We start from the raw sequence: 25,033 nt of genomic DNA on the forward strand, positions 1-25,033 counted from the left end.
ATCTTGAATTCGAAATTTGTATAGCTTGATTTCTTGTTTACCATTTATGATTATTTCTTGAAATTGTCTCATAATCTTGTTTAAAGTTTAATATAGGAATTGTTTGTTGTAATGTTGTTAGAGTTAATTTTAAGTTCAATATTATTGAATTTAGAAATCTAAATATGCTTGGGGAATTGTACATTTTGTAATTTTTTATGTGAAGCATGGGGAACAAAATATAATGGGGTGGGGTTGATATATTTATTTAATGTAATAGGGATGAGTGAGAAGATAATGAGTTTGGTAGGGGAAAATGGGTTAATTTTAATTGATTAAAAGATTTATGGGATGAGATATAAGTAGAAGTCTTGAAATCAGATTTAAGAGAACACACGGACAGATAGAAAATAACAGAGAGGAACAAATCTGAGGAAAAAAGAATAGATAGACAGAACAGAAAAACACAAACAGAGAAAAAAAAGAGTTGAATATTTAAGAGAGAGAAAAATTCCGAAAAATATTCAAACCTTCAAATAAAAAAAAACAAAAAAAAATATTCTGCTTTCTTTCATTGTTTGAAATCAGCATTAACTGTTGTTGTTTCATAAAAGTTGGAAGCATTTGTTTTGGGATTACTACTCCACCGGTCTGTTACTGGGTTGTTACTGTTGCTGGGCTGTTGTTGCTGTGTTGTACTGTTATTACTGATGCTGATTCTCATTTTCATTTTCTTTTGCTTCCAATATCAGGTACACAACTGAAAAGCTGGTTATTGTAATCCGAATATGAAGCATGAATACAAAAAATGAAGAGTTGAAATTCTGAATTAACTTTAATTATATTCTGATTTTTATTTGTATGTACAAATTATTTAGCTTGCAAAAAATCAGAATCATGTAGCTATTTAATACACCTAGTGGAACATTCGACGATAGCTTAACAGTTGAACTATCTGCATATATTGCCTAAATAAATAAATGGTGTAGTAACTTCGTCGAGTCAAAAATCAAACGAATAGGCCATCTAGTAGGAACTTGGTAGAAATATTGTTTAGAGTAAATATTATTGGTTAATTTCAGCATGTAAATAAATTAAGATATTTTCTCTTTTATTTGGTAGAGGCAAACTTCAATAGAAAAATTTAGGCATTTTAGGACTGTCTTTTTTTAAAAAATAAAATGAGATGAGCCTTGCCCAATAAAATGCACTAACTGCGGGGCCCTCACAAATGTATGTATTAATTATTTAGAACATCGGGTTTGGCCGTCTAGTGAAATTTTACGGCCTTTCCCAAAACAACAATACGCTAGTAGCTCTAGGCGCGTCTTTAACAAATTATTTTCTTAAATATGAGTGTGCATTTATGTAACCCAAATCTAAATCTCAACAGAGTCAAAATATGCCGATAACCACGGGTACATTGATGTGACGTGGTTCGAGATATATTTTCACGATGTTGCAATTCTCTATAAAAATAATAATAACAATAAAAGCGTTTAAAAGTTAAAATTGCACTATAGTTTTTTTAACATGTATTAAAATCAGATATTTTAGCCATTACAACAGTTTAAGCGACCGTGCTAGAACCACGGGATTCGGGGGTGCCTAACACCTTCCCCCGGGTCAACAGAATTCCTTACTTAGAATTTTTGGTTCGCAGACTTCATTTGGAAAGTCGAATATTTTCCTCGATTCGGGATTAAATTGGTGACTTGGGACACCCTAAATCTCCTAAGTGGCGACTCTGAAATAAATAAATAAATCCCGTTTCGATTGTCCTTTAATTGGAAAAAACTCCTTGTACCCTCGCGGGGGCGGAAAAAGGAGGTGTGACAAAATGCACAACGTCAAAGAGTGTCGTGAGATGCAGGTATGGGAGTCAAGTCCGATGGTATACAAGGTTGTTTGCCGCAGGTGGTTTTGGCCATGTAATTAGATGTTGCGTGCGACCAAGAAGAAGACAGGTATGTGGAAAGTGGGTAAATACATTCCCACCCACACATGCGAAATGGACACATTCAACGGGAATCACTTCAACTTGGATATTGACTTGATTTCTCTTGTACTTATTCCGCACCTCGAAGCGTCCATAAGGTATAAAATCAAAGAGTGCATTACATCAGTCCACCAGCAATATTGCCATACCATTACGAAAAGAAAGGCATTTCTCGGGCGCAAACGAGCGTTTGAAATTGTCTATGGTAATTGGGATAAGTCATTTGCATCTCTGCCAAAGTACATGGCCGCACTGCAGCACTTTAACCCCGGGACAGTTATTGAATGGAAGCTTGAGCAGAGTCCGGGAACACCAGAATACATATTCAATTACATGTTTTGGACGTTTAAGCCAGTAATTGATGGTTTTTCGCATTGCCAGCCCGTAATATCCATAGACGGAACTCATGTCTATGGAAAGTACGATATCAAGATATTGATAGCCGTGGCAGTGGATGCTAATGGACAGATATTTCCTCTAGTTTTTGCTGTTTGTACAAATGAAAGCACAGAGACATAGACGCTGTTTTTGAACCACCTGATTGTCAAACAACGTTCAGGTATTTGTCTAATATCTGATCGGCACGGTGGTATATTAAGTTCTGTGGAGAACTTGTCTGCATGGTAAGAACCTTATGCATACCACCGTTACTGTGTGAGGTACTTTAAGGCCAATTTCTAGAAGGCACATCCCAACAAGGATCTACATGATTTAATGTGGATGGCAGCAACAGACCACCAACAACATAAATTCCGGAGGCATATGGATTCTATCAGGTAAGAAGACAATGCAACCTATCGTTGGTTAATGCGACATGACCCTGAAAAGTGGACGTTGCATGCGGATGGTGGCAGACGATGGGGAATTCTTACTACAAACGTGTCAGAGTCATTCAACGAGTTATTAAAGTCGGCAAGAGGATTGCCCGTCACAGCCATGGTGCGGATGTCGTTCAAGTAGATGGCGGAAAGGTTTGTAGGACGGTATGCAGCTGCAATGGAATTGATGGAGAGGGGTGTTGAATTTATGCCAGTGCCTATGAAGAGATTTGAGAAATACAGACGGCGAGCACATTGGCATTCATTTTTGCAGTATGATAACGAAAGAGGTATTTTTGAAGTTCGCACCGCTATCCATAATAATCGGGGTAATAATGTACATGCCCTAAATGAATCTGTAAGGTTATGCTCCTGTGGGAAATGGTCCATCTACCACATGCCTTGCTCACATGCCATCAAGTGTTTTCAACGTGTTGGTTATGCGGAGACCAACTATGTTGATCAACAATATAGTGTTTCCAAGTACCTAAACACATATAGTGGTCAGTTGCAGCCAGTGGGTGCTGAGCATTATTGGCCTCCGGAACCATTTAAAATGGTGTGTAACAAGTCCTATTTGCGTAAAAGACAGGTGCAGAAGAGAACGCGTATACGGAACCAAATGGATGTTAGTGACACCGTTTATGCGCGCAAATGTGGTATATGCTCGCAAACAGGACATGACCGTCGTAAATGTCCTTCAGCTGGTTTGGGTGGCAAAACTAATCAAGCTCGTGGTGGGTGTTCTTCTAGTGTACCTAACTACCCATGAGTTGATGTTGTAATAATTAGTTGTTATGTCTATGTTGCAAGATTTATGAAATAAAATTATGCTTGTTAATTATGATTTGTACTTTCCTATTTTACCTATTTAAACAATAATTTAATAAAATTATCTGTATATTTATTATGTGTGTGTTGTCTTGTCGAGCTGAAAAAGTTGACCAGCTGACATAAAGTTGTCTTGTCAACATCATGATATTTATGACGCAAAATATAGCGCCATTATATAGTACGTTATGTGTGTGTTTTCTTGTCGAACTAAAAAGCTGACCAGCTGACATAAAGTTGTCTTGTCAACATCATGATATTTAACACACAAAATATAGCGCCATTAGATAGTACGTTATGTGTGTGTTGTCTTGCCTATAAATAACGGGCTCATTGTAGTTATTTTGTGTGCTCAAAATTTATTAAACGCAAATATTTCATTAAAAGTAAGGGTTTTTTTTTTACTAAAAGCAAATATTTCACAAATGGCTCAACCTCTTCGTCTACCAAAGTGCAACTGTGGAAAAACATGCTTGATGCAAAATTGTTGGGACGGTGGTGAAGTTGGACGCCGCTACTGGCACTGTATGAACCAGTTTTACAAGGTTCCCGGTGAACCTATTTGTGATTTTGAGGAATGGGTTGATGAACCATGTTATCAGGAATGTTACAGAGAACAACTGCAGTTTCTTCATAATATGTGTTTAAGACAATGGGAACATGAAAAAGAAAGCAATAGAATTATTGCAGACTTGAGGGCGAAACTGAAGGAGGTGGGAGAAGAAAAATAGAAAATACAATGGAATTGTGAAGCACAAAAGGAACGTAAAAAAAATATAAACTGGAACTTGCGGAGGTGAAGGCGAAACTGAAAGAGGTAGAAGAAGAAAAAGAACAACTGGAAGAACGATTTAAGTGGTTGGAGCGGAGAATAAATGCCAACTAGGGCTAAACATTGGCATGTATGTGTTTAGTGTATTTTTCATATTTCATGTATTTTTATTATGTTGGCCTGCTATGTTTGTGTTTGTGTTGTAGTGATGTTTTCCTTGTTTGTTTTTTATTTTAATTGAAGTAGAAGTTAAGTTTAAGTGCTTGTGTTGTACTAAATTTTATTTTAATTGAAGTGGAAGTTAAATTTAAGTGCTTGTGTTGTTCTAAATTTTATTTTATGAAACTATCAAACGAATGAAGAACTAAAAAAAGTAATGGCCATATTCGATTAAATATTGTTTTTAATGTATACAAAAATATTGTTTACACCATGTCAATGTGTCCCGCATCTGGTGTGTCTCAATGCAGCCGCTGGCCTGAGGCGCATCCCCTCCCGCCCGGGTACGCTATCAGGATCATCATCATCAAGTCGTCTCTTTATAGCCGTATGCGGCGCAAGATGACATGTATCGGTGGTGCTGTCAGCTATAGTAGAAGGCTACATAATAATATGAAACTTAGTATAGAAAATTACATAACAATTCACAACAATTAATATTGTCTTACCATCATCGTGTCTAGATCCTGAATGTAGTCATCTGTCGTTGCATCGCATGAAGCCTTAAAAAGGAAATTAATAAAGTTAAAAAAAAAAAAAGTTACAGTTAAAACAAATTCAAATTCAATACTAATAAATTCATACCTGCGCATGTGATGTGGAGCCATAACTCAGTCGGCGCCCACTATAAAAATCTCGGGTCGGTCGATCCTCAACAGTGGTAGACGGGCCTGAGAAGTATCTACCCCAATCCACTCCTTGAATATCCAAGCCCATTATCAATAATTGACCCGATGGGGTCACCTGCGATGGCACTGGAGTGCGATAAATTCCAAGGCTGTAAAATGGCATGTCCGTCTCATGCATGCCACTTGCCATATCAGCAGCAACATCATCAGCAGAAGCCTCAACGCCCCCTTGCTGGGGACCACCTCCTCTCCGCCCACGACCACGTCGTCTGGCACCACCAGCTCGTCGGGCACCACCAGTTCGTGGGATACCACGACCTTGATGGTACTGCGCTGGGTCCATATAATCAGCCTCGTGTGCCAAATGCTGATCCGATCGGGCTCACTGCAGTGTCTGGACAGCCACATCCATGAATCGACGACTATACTCCTGCATGGCCACATGATCGTGGACATAACTCTGCATCTGCTGCCCCATATGATAGACGGTATGCAATCCAATCGCCTGCACAAAGTAAAAAATATAAACTACATATTTGGCACTAAATTATAGCTATATAACTAATAATAACAGAAAACATACCAGGGCCTCGTGTCTCCCGGCGTATGGGACATACCGACTGTGTGCCAGATGAACTGGATTCCCGATAAAAAGTCGGGAAACAGTGTGGTACCATGCCATATAACGTTGAATAGGAAAGTGCTGCGGAGGTGGGGTCAAGTCCCCTCGCCTGTCCCAAGTACTCAACTGCTCGTTAAGCCATGCCATAAATGTGTCGTCCGCCCTGGACCGATCATCCCTCTCATAATGTAAAGCATGCCATGCAGGCGGAGTCGGTATAGGCTACGACAGGCCAAACTGACGAAATACCCGCTCGGAGGCATGATACTCGACAATATCGAGGCATATGAGCGGGACAGAAGCCCTCCAAATATGTCGACCGAACGTGCAATACGCTGGCAGGGTACCTATCACCTCATCGATGTACGACGCCCAGATGAACTATCAAATAAGAACACAAACCTTTAGTATGCGCAACACTAAGTTAATCTATAACAGGTAAGTTTAGTGAGATATTCACCTGTGCGTCTTCCAGCAGATCCAACACATCCCTGCAGAGGGGGAGATTATGATGGGCATCATACTCTCGTGCAAGAGTACGACGCATAACCCACCTACAGGCTAGAGGGAGTTGCGAAATTTCTACATTAGCTGGTAGTTGTGGTAGAGGTGACTGAAACTGTAGAAATCGCTCCCAGACCCAAACCTAACATACAAAGTTGACGTAAAGTATAAGATTAACTATAACTAGGTAGAATTGTAACTAATGGACATATTATTTGAATATGTTGTCACTTGTAGAAGCGGCAGAAAGCCACCAATGTCTCTCTGTGTGTCGATGCAAGCCCGACACATCTGCCTGTACAGATATGAGATGACAACACCACCCCAGCTGTAGATGGTTGTATCCTCGAACCAGGCAATATGATGCAGAAAACGGAGGCTCACTAGGTTGCCCGAAGTGTTCGGGAACAAGACCCCACCCAAATAGAAGGAGCAACAACAACCTCGTATATCGCTGTACATCCACCTCCGCTGACTCGTCGGTGATAGTATGGTGGATCTGCACCAGGTGGTCTCTAATGGGGACCAACTATATACAACTGGACCCAGACGCTACCTCCTCGTCCTCCGGCATGAAACCCGTGAGCATGTGCATCATATCCCAATATGCCTGCCACGAATAATATCTCATGGTCGCAGGCAGTAAAACTGGCAAGCCATCAGCGGACACGCCATACAAAATCTCAGCGTCCTGGAATGTGATGGTGGCCTCGCCGATGGACAAATGGAAAGTGTGCGTCTCTGGTCGCCACCGCTCAATCAAGGCAGTGATCAAAGCATAGTCGAGCTGTATCCGGCCAATCCTAATAATCCTATATAATCCCATCTCCTCCAGGTATGGACCACGCGGGGATGTAGAACGCGGGAAAGACTCAAAAACTCCCACAATAGATCCACTCTCCTGGCCCGGAAAGTCTGCGTAAGCAACTGTCCGTCCCATATATACTCGGATCTATGCTGGGGCTGTAGGACTAATAGATCCGACGTCCGAGGGCCGGGATGTATAGTCGCGTCCATGTCGTCAACTGTAAATTCATATTTTTTAATAACTTAATTGTACAAATTATATATATATACCTATGAGTTCCGGGCTCGATATTTTGAGGCCTAGTGGCACCAAACTATCACTAATAATTATGTGTTTATTTATAATTTAAATTTATATTTTTTAATAACTTAATTGTACAAATTATATATATATATATATATATATATACCTATAGGTTCCGAGCTCGATATTTTGAGGCCCAGTGGCACCAAACTATTATTAATAATTATGTGTTTTTTTATAATTTAAATTCATATTTTTTAATAACTTAATTGTACAAATTATATATATATATATATATATATATATATATATATATATATACACACCTATGGGTTCCGGGCTCGATATTTTGAGGCCCGAAAATACTACACATTACTACGCTACAAGACTCTAAATTTTACTATGCTAAAAGGGTCTACGTTTTACTACGCTAAAAAGGTCTAGATTTTACTACGCTAAAAAATAATCTAAACTAAACATAAACAACAACAAATAAATTTAATTGCAAATAAAACACAAAAAGGCATGAAAACACACATATATATATAAATCATGATATTAACACACAAATTTATTTGACAAATTTATATTTTTTTTATAAAACACTAATATTAAATCCCGATAAATTTAACATGCTAGTTTCGAAAAAAAAATAAACCGAAATAGAACACATACAAATCAAATAATATGCATTATTATCAAAGTTTCAACTTAAAATAAACCGAAATACCTCGATTTAGAATTTTCGGAAAGCAAATAGATTGAAATTTTGACTCCGAAAGTGTGAATCAACAATAATACGAAGCTCTACTCGAATGTGGGACCTATGTTCTTCAATTATTATGTAACGAGGGAACCCATAAATTTTTTTTAAAAAAAAATTGGGGGCAGCGGGTATGGGGGACCAAGGGAGTAAAAAATTGAGAAAGAGGAGAACCAGAGGAGATGAAGAAGACGGTTCGAATTATAAAACTTATGTATAGCGTGAGGTATTGTGGCGCTATACATGGGCGTGTCAGCTTTTTCAGTATAACGCCACAATACTTGGCGCTCTACAGTAACAACACAGTTAATGTTACTGTATAGCGCCAAGTATTGTGGCGCTATACATAATCATCTTTTTTTCCCCACCTATTTATGTATTTTGAGTCCAAAAAAACCACAATTACGTTCGGATCCCGTCCCCCATAACCTTTTGCGGACTTGAAAACTTTTATTAAATCCACCTAATAAATAATTTGGCGGACTTCACAACTTTTATTAAATTACACCTAATAAATAATTTGGCGGACTTCACAACTTTTATTAAATTACACCTAATAAATAATTCTTAGCTTGGGCTCACTAGGTCAACAGTCAAATTGTCGCCTGAGAAAATTGAGAAAGCTATAATACAAAAATGGCAGCGATCGCCGTTGGTGACATCATTCCCGATGGAACTGTATCTTACTTCGATGAGCAAGATCAGATGCAGAGCGTTTCCGTACACTCACTTGCTCAGGGCAAGAAGGTCATTCTCTTCGCCGTTCCCGGAGCTTTCACTCCCACTTGCAGGTCCTATTTTCATTTCTTCATTTTGTTTGGAATTTGTAATGGAAGAATGGAACTTTCGAGAAAAATAGTCTGATATTTGTAATGTGAAATGTTTATATATGCAGCACGAAGCATGTGCCTGGGTTTATTGAGAAGGCTGACGAGTTGAAATCTAAAGGCGTGGACGAAATTCTCTGCATTAGCGGTATGTTTCTTCTCCTCAATTATCATCAGTGATGTAGAATTTTATTTCTTTGGTTTTGCTTCACCAAGAGGATTTCTAACTATTTTTATTAAATTATGCCGAAAGCTTAGAATTTCAACAAGTTCTTTTGTCTTATCTAGGTCTTTCTATGATTTGTACTGACTTTGTTTCAATTTATGTGACACAAGAAGGAAACCATTCTATATTTAAAAATAACTTTAACTTTAAAATTCTCTTTTTATCCTTAATTAGATTAGATTATTTATATCCAAACAAAAGTCCATTTCTTGTTTTGGACCACAGGTTTCAATTTTTTTATTCTTTCTTGAAATCCATACTTGTTCCTATACCAAAATTGTAATTACCAAAATTGTGTCTTTGTTCAGAAAAAAATCCTAGTACGGGCCCCAACTGTAATTATAAAGTTTTTAGGTGAATTGTTAGTTCAGAATATTTCATCCGGTATCCTTTTTTGAACTGGTATTTTAATTTTGTTTATTTCTAAAAAAATGTTTTAGTCTATACTGGTATAGACTCACGTTCTTCCCTTCTTCCTCCTCTTCCTATGTTGAGATTTTTTTTGAGAAGGTAATAAATTTTATAATAAAGATAAAGTAGTTTTACCAAAAAAATTGTGCTAAGAGTAAAACATAGTTACAGGACCGCACAAAAAGAACAAAAACCTAGTCTTTTAATAGTTACAACGACCCACTGTTGTCCACTGTAGATTCTAAATCATCTACAAGGGCTCCTTTACACCAAAAGTGAAACAAAAATATATTGCTCAGAATTTTCTCTATCTTCAAAACATCTTGAGTTTCTTTCCTTCCATTTTATCTACCAAATACATGCTGGAATCTTGGTCCACCATCTCTCTGCCAGTATAATACCTGGATCATTCCAACATGCTGTCACTTCTGTAGTTGTCTAGGGAATTGTCAAATTCAATCCACAAATTGTTGGTTACTTTGCAATGCAGAAACAGGCAGTTGTTTGTATCAACCTCTTTTTCACACAAATAACATTTAGAGCACTCTTCACCAGACAATCATGTGTTAGAACAGCCTCTTTGTCCACAAGCCAGCAGAAACATGCCACTTTAAATGGAATTTTCACCTTCCAAATGTGCTTCAATTACCAGGGCCCAATGTGCTGTTGCCCAGAACTATTTAAGATAACATATGTTGATTTCACATAATAGACTCCTCTGTTATTTCTTTCCGATCCTGGTCTGTCATCTTGTTCCATAGGTATTCAATAGTACCTTTGGAACTTTCTAGCAATTTGAGGAATTTAGCACTCTAGTAACCTTCCCAGTCATTGATGAAGTTAACATTCCAGCCCTGTAAGCTCCATATCTCAGCCACAGTAGCTTGTGGATGCTGTACTAGATTGAAAAGGTCTGGAAATGTTTCTTTAAGAGGTCTATTCCCAATCCAATCATCATCCCAAAAAGAAGTTTTGGCACGATTACCCACCTTGATACTGACATTGCAGTTAAAGCTGGCCATAAACATCTTATGGACTTCCATACACTTACACCATAAGAGCCATAAACTCTGGCTGTGCACCATGTCCCATGTGCCCCATGTTTTTCACTAATTACTTTCCTTCACAAGCCGGCTCCTCCAAACGAAACCTCCACAATCATTTTATCAGTAGGCTCTTATTATCTCAAATTTTTGACCCGCAGCCCTCCTTCCTTCGCTGTTAATCAGAGTACTCCACTTTACCAGATCGTAAACCTTCTTCTCCTTATTCCCGTGCTATATGAATTTCCTCCTTAAAATATTAATTTTTTCCTCAACTTTTGCTAGTAATGGAAAATAGACATCATATAAGTAAGGAGAGAGTCTAATACACTATTAACTAAAATAGACCTCCCTCCTAGAGAGAGATAATTACTTCACTACCTGGTAAGTTTCACTTACCCGTCTCCAACACTCCATTCCATGTCTCCTCGATTTATATTTATGTCAAAGAGATTTTTATATATTTGTTGTAGAGAGTTTTTCAATTTTCGTTGAAACAAAAGAAAAGAGTGGTTTAAAATAATCACTCAAGCTATATTTGTATTAATTGAAATCAAATGAGGACAAGACCACATTCATGGAAGCATGTTCGACCAATACTTGCATAGAAATATTTATTATATAATAAAAATGCAAATGGGCGTTTGATTTCGCATAAATGCGTACACTTTTAATCATCGGAAGTTGTCTGTGCTAATTAATATTGATACTGATACCACGTGGCATGTAGTTGAATTATTGAAGGTTATTTCTTACTTTTAACTTTAGAGGCATTTGGTGGACCGAAAAGATAATGGAGTTAGTATAGATCTCTGGGCCCCACATATTTATTTGACAAACAGCCTAGATATTCATGTTAACCGGAAGTGAAAGCATTAAAGTTAAGAAATACAAAATTTCATAAAAGTCCAGTTGACAAGCTTGCATGTGCCTCCTGCTAGCTCACTTACTCTTATTGTGTAGTAGAAAACATGTAACTTCAAGAGCAGAAAAGTCACTTAGCATAGCAATAGAACCCCTTATAGTTTGAGTTTTTGATTCTTTTGCATAAAACTGAAATATCTTTTGGGAATATTCACGTGATTATAGGGAAAATACAATCAATCTCTTCAATCTTAAATTAGTTGGAGTCCACAATATGAAATCTCAAAAGATAATTAAAGTTGAATATTGTGGTGGAATCTCAAAATTACTTAAAATAAGACTAACCAGAACCATTTGGTATAAAATTTTCTGAATTGTATAAATCGCCTCATCTAAAATTTAATTTAAACATTTAGAAATGGGATACTTTTGTTTGTTTCTTATATAAGCACGCAAGATGTCCCTCATGTGTGGGTCTAAGGCCTCATTTGTTTTTTTAAGATTAAGACGTCTGATTAAGACGTCTGAATCTGAAAACACATCTGAATATGTTAAGATGTGTATTAAGATCTGAATAGAAATAATTAAGACTGTTTGATTTTTAACATCTGAATGTATAAAATTTATCTTCATTTGAAAATTAATAAATATAAAATTCAAATGAAATACTAACTAATCTAATATTCTATCAATAAAATATATAGTTTTTTAAAATATGATAGTTGTTGATGGTGATGGCTAACGGGTGATTGCCGACTAGAGGTGGTGGTTGGTGGTATTTTTGGTTGACGATGGTGGTTCATGCTAGTAGCTAGTAGTGATTGGTAGTGGTGACGATTATGATTGAAGATGGTGGTGGTAGGTGGTGATAGTTAATAATGTTTGGTGGTGATAGTAGTTGTGATTGAGGAAGGTGGTGGGTGGGTGGTGTCACACCTCCTTTTTGCGCGCCCCGCCCCGAGGGGTAAGATGCGCGGGTGGAGTTTTTCCAATTTAAGTGACAATATTCGAAATGAGATTATTTATTTAATTCAGAGTCGCCACTTGGGAAAGGTTTGGCTTTTGGTGTCCCAAGTCACCGGTTTATCTTGAATCCCAAATCGAGGAAATTTTTTGACTTTTCCAAATGAAGTCTGCGAACCAGAAATTCTAAGTAAGGAATTCTGTTGACCCGAGGGAAGGTGTTAGGCACCCTCGAATCCCGTGGTTCTAGCACGGTCGCTTAAATTGTTATAATGGCTAAATATCTGATTTAAATACATGTTGTGACTTATGTGCTTTTATTAAGTTTTAACCGCTTTTATTATTATCATTTACTTTTATAGAATTGCAACGTCGTGAAAATGTATCTCGAACCACGTCACAATCAATGCACCCGTAGTTGTTAACACATTTCGACTCCGTTGAGATTTGAAATTGGGTCACATAAATGCGCACCCGAATTTAAGAATGTGATTTGATTAAGTCGCGCCTAAAGAATCTAACGCGTTATTGTCTTCGGGGAGGGCAGTGGAATTCACTAAACAGCCCGTCCCAAATTCTAAGTATTTATTATGACCAATTATTAAGGGCCCCGCAATTTGCCTTTTGATTTGGCAAGGCTCGTCTCATTATTTTAGAAGGGTACCCTACAAGAACTACATTTTACTACATTTATCTTTTAAGGGAAAGATGATGCCGAATTTTGCTGGTTTAGGCAAATACGGACTGAATCCTTATTTATGTTTGCCGAACCTAAACTTGTTTGATTACTTGATTGATTGTTCATGAGGTGAGAGCTACGGCATGCTTTGTCTTTAACAAGTGAATATGCTTATTAATTCGCTAAGTGAGATTAACAACATATATTGAGTTATGTTTTAACGACCTCCAAGTTCTATTCTTAACATTCTAACCTATTCGAAATTGATAAAGAAATCGGCTGTTTTATTAGGAAAAATTACTACTAATTGAACTCAAAATGATTATCAGTTTTCCTCAACAATCATTACATCATTTCGAAATAAAAATATGTAATGAAACCCAGTATCGAACCTGTATTGGAACGAATGAACTGACAAGAGAACTGGCATTCATAGCCATACTCTTAGTGTGACTGTATGGGAGTTTGTTTGGGGATACATTTATCCCGGACCCCAGTATCGCAGTTTTGTCAATTCAGTGGTCTAGGCAAAGTACATACAATGCTTACCATGACTCTATGTTATACAGTCATACTAAATCAAACAAGTGTTATACTTGAACTGAATGTATACTAAATCAAAACATGTTGTCCATGTCATACTGTCATTACTATTGAGCCATGCTATCTAACAGTTCATCTTAAACAAAATGTATGCTAGTTCCTACAGAATATTTGCAATTCACAGTAAGAATACAGGCCCAAACAACATTCGAACTATCTTTTTACACCAATGCTATAACATAAACTGGCGTTCATTCCTTTATTTCTGCTTCAACTTCAAACTTTCAACAATACAAGGTTCAAAGGTTGTGTACCTGGGAATATTTGCAATTGAAGGAAAAGGGCAATCAGTAGAGTAACAATGAACGAATGCAAGCAGCAGTAACAGCAGGACAAGATAGCAGCAGCAACAGGAAACAGAAGAGTAGCAACCACAACTCACAAAACAATTGGAGTGAGATCAGACACCCCAACTAAACCAAACTCTCGAGTAGAACAAGCAACAACCAAGCAGACTCAGTTGGGAGAAATCAGTGTGGCACAAAACAGGTCCAGATTTAGTGAAATTAAAACAAAGGAAAGGAAGCAATTTCTAAATTTTGTCTGTCTGAGTTATCAGACAAAATTTTTTTTCCAGTTTTCTGTTTTCCAAAAATTTGAACTCTCGGATGTTCCCTCTCAGTGTCTCTCCCTATCCCTGTATGCTCTGTCTGTGTATCTCTATCAGCTCTCCCTTTTTCTTTTATATCCTCACAGTGTATGTCCTCCCTTTAATATCAGGTGGTATCCTTTTCTCTTTTACTCTCTTCTGACACTCTCTCTCTCTCCCCCCTATCAGATGTCCTCTCTCTCCCCTATCTCTTAATGTGCCTCTCTTTTATAAGCCTCAACATCAAACCTTTTACAGCCTGTTAAATTAATCAGATACCCCTCCCATGTGCCCATTTCTTTTCAGTTTCCACTCAGCTATTTAAGTATTAATCCCATGACATTCCCTTGGCAGGCTTTAACTTTTCATTTTATTATCTAAAAGCAAGTATGGGCAGTAGAATATATCTGACAGCATATACTGTCAGATTGTTTAAAACTTAAAAGCTTCTTAATGCAGAAAAACAGGCTGTGCACAAGGCACATGAGGTGCACCAATGCACATGCTGTGCACGAGTGCACATGCCTTCCAATTCAGAATTTAAACATAAACAATCCTTTTTTACATTGACTGATCCAAATCAACAGCTATAAGTAAACAAAACTGGTTCTGAATTGATTTCAACAAATGTTCAACAGAAGCAAATCGATTTACTATGCTCAGACAGTTGAAATTAATTGACGACACATGTCGACTCGACTATATTAGTATTAACATACACAATCGTAGCCAAAAATCAGACATTTAAACAGTATTGATACATGGTTCGCATTATACTGACTAAGCAGAAATACACTCGAGGAGTCAACTAGTCAGTCCAAACTCGAAAATCAGCTACTTGCACAAACAAATACATAATGCCTTATCAGAATAGGAGGGGGGAATTTAGACAAACAAACAGAGGTTCAGGCGAAGTGGTTGAAGCACAGTTGATAGAGGTCAAGGACATAAACAGCAAACGAACAGACCCTTACAACAATCAAACAACTAAGAAAAGAAAGAAAACTCACCTTAAACCGCAAGAAGATCAAAACCTTAACTCGGACTTGGTCAAGCCTTTCTTAAGGCTGAACGGACTTTAAACGAAGTGTTTCTCAGACGAGAAACACTTGGATTAAAGTCCATTAGACCTTAACCTCTTCGGTTCGAACGGATATGGACCAGTGACGAAGAACCCACAAATTCCAAAACTCAGATCTGGGATTCATGCTTCCCTGATCAGATTCGGACCAAACCAAGTATGGTTTGGTCACGAGGGGGGTCTGGGGAGTGTCTGGTATGAAACTGGGGTTGGTTGGGTTAGATCGAGTTTTGACTCGAATCTTCGAATGAAGATTCGAGGACCTGGGGGGTGATTCGAACCATGGGGTTGGTAGATTTGGGTTCAGGATGGCATGGGGGTTCTATGGTGTTCAGGGGAAGGTCACCGGCATCCATGCCGCCGGCTTTCATGGCGGAAGTACGCAGGGGCGGCTAGGGTTTTAGGGCTGTTTGTTTGGGGAGACGAAGGCTGGGGTTTGGATAGGGGGGCAGGGTAGTGTTAGGAGTTTATATAGTTAGTGAGCAAATGGATCCTGGCCGTTGGATGAGATGAGAGGAAGGGCCAGGATCCTTTGACTATCAGGGAACGACGTCGTTTCAAGGGTAAAGGGTTAGGGTCGGTCCGGGTGAGACGGGTCGGGTTTGTTGATGGGTTATGGGGAATTGATCTTGGCCGTTGATCAATTTAAGATCAACGGCCCAGATCAACCTGTATCAAAACGACGTCGTTTGGATTCTCTGGGCATCAGGTGGTGTTGGACCGGGCAGGCCTGGATTTTGGGCTGAGTTTGTTGGGCTAATTTTAACAAATTGGCCCAAGTCCGGAAGGGGTCTTTTCTTTTCTTTCTTTTATTATTTTTTTTTATTATTATTTTCATCTCTTTTCCTTATTTATTTTAAAAACAAAACTAAGCAAAAAATCAAAAATAAAAATTAAATACACACTCACTACAATTATTTGCACACACACTAAAAATATTTCGAAATAGGTAAAATCAAACAACATAAAATCACGGACGAAGATGCTTGTTTATGCTTTTCTATTTAAACCATGTTACGGTTCAGATTATGCATGACACGTACACATTTTTTTTGAATTTTGTTTTAATAAAGTAAATAAATAAAAACGGGCCAAAGTCACTAATAAATCAACAAAGTGCCGCATGGAAATCCAAAATTGTACAACAGGACCAATTTTATTCTTTTGGAGTGACTGTCGCGCAAAACAAAAATCACGTGCTCACAGCTGCCCCTCTTTGTTCGGAAACACGAAGAGTTTTCGTGCAAAGATAAAGTGAGCGTGTATGAGCGATTTTTGCCTATGGACTACTCCGTATGAAGCATGTTTCTGAAAGATTTGACCGAATCTTGCTTCAAAGATTTCCTACATATCCTGGGCTAAACAGGAATCAGGTCAATGTAGTTCGGGAAGTTTTGGTAGCTGGGACTACCATGGGATTGCAATGCTTGCTGCTACTGCTGCTGCTGTTGTCACTGCTACGTCACTGACCGCCTTATTACAAACAAACGAAAATTAGAAACTGAACTAACTACTTATATTTATGTCAACTGCTAGTTACAAGATTCCTATCTATGATTCTTTTACGACTTGATCTTGGGTCTTAGCTGATTCTGCTTGTAGACTCCGATCTGAATCTTGATGCTTGCGAGTTGCGGCGATTTGTGTAACCTCTGGGATACTGAGTGAGACGCGATTGGCAAGGTTCAAGACCTTAATTAAACGTCGGAGTCAATCCGCTCTCCATTCACTCTGATATCTCGGAATGTCTTTTTTTTGTCTTTTTCTTCTTTGATTCTGAGTTGAGACTCGTCTCGTAGGTCATTTCGATCCGTGTGGCTCGAGGTTAGACCTGCGGGAAAAACAAACAAACGAACGAAATTTTCTGCCCCAGTTTCACTAGGAAAATTTCGTTAATTATTTACCCGGAAGTTCATAAAATTGATGAAAGAGGATATGCATGCTCAGTTCAGGGTTGGAGCCCTAACACCGGCTAGCTGGGGAGAGGTTCGGTTTGGGGTTTAAAACCCTAATGCCGAACAAAGGAAGAATTCAGTTTAGGGTTTAAAACCCTAATGTCAATTGCATGGAAAAACTCAGTTTAGGGTTTAAAACCCTAATGCTGGCTGGAAGAAAAAAGTTCAGTTTAGGGTTTAAAACCCTAATGCTGACTAAAGGAAAATTCAGTTTAGGGTTTAAAACCCTAATGCTGATTGCATGAAAAAGCTCAGTTTAGAGTTTAAAACTCTAATGCTGGCTGAAAGGAAAAAGTTCAGTTTAGGGTTTAAAACCCTAATGCTGACTAAAGGAAAATTCAGTTTAGGGTTTAAAACCCTAATGCTGATTGCATGGAAAAGCTCAGTTTAGAGTTTAAAACTCTAATGCTGGCTGAAAGGAAAAAGTTCAGTTTAAGGTTTAAAACCCTAATGCTGACTAAAGGAAAATTCAGTTTAGGGTTTAAAACCCTAATGCTGATTGCATGGAAAAGCTCAGTTTAGAGTTTAAAATTCTAATGCTGGCTGAAAGGAAAAAGTTCAGTTTAGGGTTTAAAACCCTAATGCTGACTAAAGGAAAATTCAGTTTAGGGTTTAAAACCCTAATGCTGATTGGCTGGGGGCAAAGTTCGAGAATACTAAACGACCTCTTTTTTTTTGAATTTTCTTGTTTTAGTAGAAGATACAAGGGAGTTTCGTGGAAACTTACCTTTCGAGTGAATTCCTTATTGCCAAAATATTTCTTGTACCCATGTACCTTCTTCTTTGGGCGACACCTGCTCCTTGCACGGTTGTCTTGGATTATACCTGTTTCAACTTTTCAGACAAAGGACAATTGTTAGTTCGGAAATGACGGTCGGTTTGGTGACCTTGATCGTTCCCGGTTGCTTTGTTGCGTCTTCATTCCTGTTGTGAAGTCCCGCCATTGATTTGATTCATATGCCGAAACCCTTTAGACCGCTCAGGCTTGTATTTCCAGATTCTGTGATGATTTGCCTCGTAAGGCTCTTTTTCTTTCTTTTTTTTTTTTTTTTGTGTCCCGTTTTGCTTGGAGGTTCTCAACGGGGATTTTATTGGAGGTATTTTGTGGGGATTTGTACAAAAGGGAAGCTCTGTGGGGAATATTTACAGAGTGGATTCTTTGTGTGGATTTTTGTACAATGGGCATGCTGGGGATTTATTTCAAAGTGGGATTTCTAGGATTTGTTGGGGTAAGCTTGTTGGGGAATGTTTACAAAAGGACTCGCTGGGATGTGCTGGGGAGATTCCATTTTTTTTTTTTTTTTTTTATGTCCCGTTTTGCTTGGAGGTTCTCAACGGGGATTTTATTGGAGGTATTTTGTGGGGATTTGTCCAAAGGTGGACTTGCTGGGGAAGATTTCAAGATTTCTCTCTTTTTCCTTTACTCCGGAACACCATCAAACGTCATGATTCATCATGCTTGGGTAATCATATCAACGAGATGAGGTGCTTTCCTTCATGAGACGGGATTCCGTGCAAACAAACCATGCCACCTACTCTTTCCGGTGTGTCCTGAACTCGGGGTTAAAATGCAAAAGGGATTCGAAAAGAAACAAAGCAGGGGAAAACAAATCAGAAAGGAATACCCCTTTTCGGGACGAGAAAGACTTATCTGAGGAAGATAACGCTGGCTTTAAATGACATGACATGCTCTTTGGACTGGACGTCCGACCTTCCATGAACTTGCGTTTTCCTGAACCAGAACAGATCTGTGATTCCAAAACCGGTGGAACTTTGCCGAGACCTTCTTGTGGTGGCGTCATTCCTTTTCGGCCAACAACGCCCTTTGCGAGTTTTCACTGGCTGACCTCTCTCATTTCTCTTCCTGTCATCGCTTGATAGCACTCTTTGCGAGTTTTTACTAAACAAGCTCTCTCATTTTGGTTTCTCTACTCCCGTCGCCTCATGGTGCCCGAAGGTTTTCACCGCCGAGACTCTCTCATTTTATTTCTCTCAACTCAGGGTGTGCTGGTTTCCATTTGTGATGCTTATTGGTTTCCCACTATCTTTGGTAATTGATTTGAAGGCTTGTACTTGGTAAAGAGAGGTAGCTGATACTAAACTTCTCAAGTGTCCGACATGCCCCGGTTTTCAATTTCAGGGTGAATGGGATTTTATTGTTGGTGTGACTGAACCTCAGGGAGAGGCTGCCTACGTATCCTTTCGGAATCAAGTCAAACGTAGTTCAGGCCTCAATCAACGTTTTGTTTTGTTTTTTTTTCCTTTTTTTTTTTTTTTTTTTGTAGAGAGGATTGGGTAGTGTTTAGGGAGTAGTGGGGAATAAAACCTTTGCCATTTTCAACGTGTCAGGACCACTTGGAGTATGACCTAGACGTAGTACCTCTTGACTGCATCTGCATTCACCGCTGTGTCAGGGTCATTTCCTTCGATATCACCTAAATACAGTGCTCCTCTTGGCAATATTTTCCTTACGATGTATGGGCCTTTCCAATTTGGGGCAAACTTTCCTTTTGCTTCTTCATGATGCGGCAGAATACGCCTCAGTACCAATTGTCCTACTTCGAAATTTCCGGGGTCGGACTTTCTTGTTGTAAGCGCGGGCCATCCTTCGTTGGTATAACTGTCCGTGACAAACTGCAGCCATCCGCTTTTCATCAATCAACGTCAATTGCTCCAGTCGAGTCTTAACCCACTCGCTGTCCTCGATTTCTGCTTCGACAATGATTCGAAGTGAAGGAATCTCTACCTCTGCCGGTATTACGGCCTCGGTCCCATAAACCAAAAGATAAGGAGTCGCTCCCACCGATGTGCGTACCGTAGTGCGGTACCCCAATAATGCAAAAGGTAACTGCTCATGCCACTGTCGGGAACTTTGTATTGTTTTCCTCAAAATCTTCTTGATGTTTTTATTTGCAGCTTCCACAGCACCATTGGCTTTTGGCCGATAAGGAGTGGAATTCCTGTGTGTTATCTTGAATTGCTCGCACACATCTCCCATCAAGTGACTGTTCAAGTTTGCTGCATTATCTGTAATGATAGTCGCAGGAATACCGAAGCGACAGATAAGATTTGAGTGTACAAAATCCACTACAGCTTTCTTGGTGACCGACTTGAGAGTGACAGCCTCTACCCATTTTGTGAAGTAATCGATGGCAACCAGTATAAACCTGTGTCCATTCGAAGCCTTTGGTTCAATTGGTCCAATGACGTCCATGCCCCAAGCGACAAATGGCCAAGGTGCGGACATGGGATGCAGTTCTGTGGGAGGTGCATGAATCAAATTACTGTGCACCTGACACTGATGACACTTCCGAACGAAACTAAAGCAATCCTTTTCCATGGTCATCCAGTAATAACCTGCTCGAAGGATTTTCTTTGCCAAGACATACCCGTTCATGTGAGGTCCACACACACCTGCGTGTACTTCGTGCATGATCTTTCTCGCTTCCTCGATATCGACACATCTTAAGAGATTGAGGTCCGGAGTCCTCTTATATAACAATTCACTGCTCAAAAAGAAACCACTTGCATGTCGCCTAATGGTCCTCTTTTGATCTCCAGTTGCATGCTCGGGGTATTCTTGTGTCTTCAGGAATTTCTTGATGTCATGGTACCAAGGCTGCGTATTTGATCCCGTCTCGATTACACTGCAGTAACCGTGTCTTTCCTTGATTTGGATTTCCAAAGGATCGACGTGGGCGTCGCCCGGGTAGGGTAGCATAGAAGCCAGAGTAGCAAGTGCATCTGCCAGTTCATTGTGACACCTCGGGATATACCTGAATTCTATTGAGGTAAAGCGCTTGCTGAGGTCCTCCACATGTTGTCGGTATGGGATAAGTTTGACATCCCGAGTTTCCCATTCGCCTTGAACTTGCCGGATGATCAGGTCAGAATCTCCCATAATCAGTAAGTCTTTGACATCCTGATCGATTGCCATATGTATGCCCATAATGCAGGCTTCATATTCAGCTGTATTATTTGTGCAGAAGAAACGAAGTCTAGCTGTGGCGGGATAATGCTGACCGGCAGGTGAGATCAAAATTGCCCCAATCCCTATACCCTTGGCGTTCACGGCTCCATCGAAGAACATCTTCCAAACATGAGCTTCCTCTGAGATCACTTCTACGGTGTTTACCTCTTCATCTGGAAAGTAGGTATCCAATGGCTGGTATTCCTCATCGACCGGGTTTTCGGCCAAATGATCTGCTAACGCCTGGGCTTTCATTGCCGTGCGAGTGACATAAACTATGTCGAATTCCGTAAGCAAGATTTGCCATTTAGCCAGTCTCCCAGTAGGCATTGGTTTCTGAAATATATATTTCAAGGGATCCAACCTGCTTATGAGGAATGTAGTGTGGGCTTGGAGATAATGCCTCAGCTTTTGAGCAACCCATGTGAGAGCGCAGCATGTCTTTTCCAACAGAGTGTATTTGGCCTCGTAGCTGGTGAATTTCTTGCTCAGGTAGTAGATCGCCTGCTCCTTTTTCCCGGTCACATCGTGTTGCCCGAGGACGCAGCCAAAAGAGTTCTCCAAGACTGTCAGATACAAGAAAAGTGGCCTCCCTGGTTCGGGAGGGACCAAGACTGGGGGATTCGAAAGGTACTCTTTGACTTTATCAAAGGCTTCTTGACACTCCGTTGTCCACTTAATCGCCGCATCTTTTCTTAACAACTTGAATATGGGCTCACACGTGCTTGTCAGTTGGGCAATAAACCGACTGATGTAGTTCAGCCTGCCCAAAAGACTCATCACGTCTTTCTTCGTTCTTGGGGAGGTAGATCTTTGATAGATTTTATCTTAGTCGGATCTAGCTCGATACCTCTCCTGCTTACGATGAAACCCAAAAGTTTACCTGAGGGAACTCCGAAAGCGCATTTGGCTGGATTTAGCTTCAAGTCATACTTCCTTAGCCTCTCGAAGAATTTCCTCAAGTCTTGGATGTGATTATCCTGTGTCCTGGACTTGACTATTACATCGTCCACGTACACCTCTATTTCCTGATGCATCATGTCATGGAAAATGGCGGTCATGGCCCTCATGTAAGTAGCCCCAGCATTCTTTAGACCAAATGGCATGACCCGATAACAGTAGGTGCCCCAAGGCGTGGTGAAAGCGGTTTTCTCGGCGTCCTCTTCATCCATCAGCACCTGATGATATCCAGCGTAACAATCCACGAAGGATTGTATCTCGTGTTTGGCGCAATTATCAACGAGGATGTGGATGTTGGGCAGCGGGAAATTATCTTTGGGACTTGCTCTGTTCAGATCTCGGTAATCTACACATACCCGAGTTTTCCCGTCCTTTTTCGGTACTGGAACCACATTCGCCAACCATGTTGTATATTGGACTACCCGGATCACTCCTGTTTTCAGTTGCTTGGTGATCTCCTCTTTAATTTTGTCACTGATCTCGGTTTTGAACTTTCGTTGCTTTTGTTGAACCGGAGGACAATCAGGATGAATCGGCAATTTGTGAACCACTAGATCGACACCTAATCCCGGCACGTCATCATATGACCAAGCAAACACGTCTTTAAATTCAAGAAGAAGTTGAATTATCGCCTCTCGCGTTTTCTTGTCCGTGTGAATGCTTATCTTGGTCTCCCGGATTTCTTCCGGGGTTCCTAAATTTACCGGTTCAGTGTCATTCAGATTTGGCTTAGGTTTATTCTCGAAATATTCCAACTCTCGGTTTATCTCCCTAAAAGCCTCTTCCGCATCATATTCTGGTTCTGGGTTCATTAATTCGCAGTTAAATAGCTCATTGTGATCTGGGCGTGAAGTCCGCAAGCATGTCATATTTAAAGCCGCATTATTAAGACTGAAAAGGAAGATAAGAGGAAAAGTAATAAAATCAGAACAAAAGAAAGAATAGGAAAGCAATGATGATTTTTTTTATTTTTATTTTCTTTGGAAAATTGGAAGACAACGACGTTTACAACTAGGAATTCGGAACAACAAATGAAAAGAAGAAAACGTTCAAGTTATGTCCCGGAGATAACTTGTGATACAGGAAAGGTGGCAGGACAGGTCTACCCGGACTTCCGTCTAGTTGGGAATGGCGTGATCTCCCAGTTTTGGAGCTTGGCGTTTGGCCCCATGTACATCATCTCAGCAGTGCTCGTGCCTTCGCCTGGTTGAACCATGTGGACCTCGTAGAGCATTTCCCTCATTGCCCCACATATTTCCTCGATTTCCTCCGCTGTGAAGACCTCATCATCTTCTTCTTCAGCGTACCTTGGCCTGACAAAAGTCGCATGTAAATCCGGCAGTGGTTGAGGCAACTTCCAGCCCTCATTTCTCCTTTTCTTTGCCCATTTTTCGTCTGCTGGAGTAGGTTTGAAACCTAGTCCAAAAGGTTTCTTGATGACTGGTAAAGTAATGGGTTCCGTCATTCCCTGAAGGGTTCGTCCAAGCCCCTTCCCTGGCCTAAATCCGTGTCGGATCATCTCTTTGGCCACCATAACCGAAGCGTTAGACAAGAAAGGCTGGGGGCAAGGTACTCCCTCTTCGTGTTGCTCTGCCAATACCACCTCGAAAGCTTGATAGACCGTATGCTCGCTCCCTTCTCTTGGTTCAAGATACGGGATAGATGGGTCCCGATAAATGGCATGTTCATCTTCTCCATGGACCACGATCTCTTGGTCTTCATACTCGAACTTCACCATCTGGTGAAGAGTTGAAGGCACGGCTCCTGCCGCATGGATCCAAGGCCTGCCAAGGAGGAAATTGTAAGATGTGTCCATGTCGATCACTTGGAAAGTGACTCGAAATTCGACTGGTCCTATGACCAGCAGCAGGTCTATTTCTCCCATGGTGTCTCTCTTGATACCATCGAAAGCTCTCACGCAGACGTTGTTGGGTCGGATTCTTCCGGTCTCAATTTCCATTCTTTGCAGCGTGGAGAGCGGGCAAATGTCAACACCTGATCCCCCATCCAGCATCACCCGCTTGACATAGTAGTCCTCACATTTGACTGTTAAATGCAATGCCTTGTTGTGTGCTGCTCCTTCCGGGGGTAGATCGTTCTTGCTGAAGGAGATTTGGTTGACGGCGAAGAATCTTTCTGTCATCTGCTCTAATTGCTCCACCGAGGTTTCAACCGGCACATATGCCTCATTCAGGGTCTTCAGTAAGATCTTTTGATGCTCGGCCGATTTTGTCAATAATGATAGCATGGACACCTGCTCAGGGTGCTTGCGCAACTGATCTATCACTTCGTAATCCGGCATCTTCATTTGTTGGAAGAACACTTCCGCTTCTTCAACACTTACGGGCTCCTTTGGAGGGAAGCGCCTTTGTGTGGCGTTGTTCAGTTCTTGGGTATTTGAGTACCCTCCAACGAAAGTATTTTCTGGAAGTTCTTCCATGACCTCCTTACCTTTGTATGTTACCAAAGTCTTTTGATAATTCCACGGCACTGTGGACGGGTTGGTCATTGGCTTTTGTGGCACGCGTCCGATAACCACTGGCTCATTCAGCCGAGGCGGTTGAATCGTCCCCCGGACCACATAGGCCCCTTTTTGCACGTACATAGGTTTTGTCTTTTTGATCCCGGATTTCTGCGTCTTCTCAGCTTGGCCCCGTGGTACGTAAAGAACTCCG

At 40.2% G+C, this 25,033-nt stretch overlaps 1 protein-coding gene across 1 annotated transcript in view; it reads left to right on the top strand.

Moving 5' to 3' along the window:
* The first annotated feature begins 8,710 nt into the window (after positions 1-8,710).
* Positions 8,711-25,033, top strand: part of LOC107763907 (peroxiredoxin-2B) — a 28,828-nt gene continuing 12,505 nt past the window's right edge. Inside the window, exons 1-2 of the mRNA XM_075236860.1 lie at positions 8,711-8,978; positions 9,083-9,162. Coding sequence (XP_075092961.1) covers positions 8,824-8,978; positions 9,083-9,162 — 235 coding nt within the window. The 5' untranslated portion in view covers positions 8,711-8,823. The remainder of the gene's footprint in view (positions 8,979-9,082; positions 9,163-25,033) is intronic.

Source organism: Nicotiana tabacum, chromosome 18 (assembly GCF_000715075.1).
Source record: "Nicotiana tabacum cultivar K326 chromosome 18, ASM71507v2, whole genome shotgun sequence".
Taxonomy (NCBI): Eukaryota; Viridiplantae; Streptophyta; class Magnoliopsida; order Solanales; family Solanaceae; genus Nicotiana; species Nicotiana tabacum.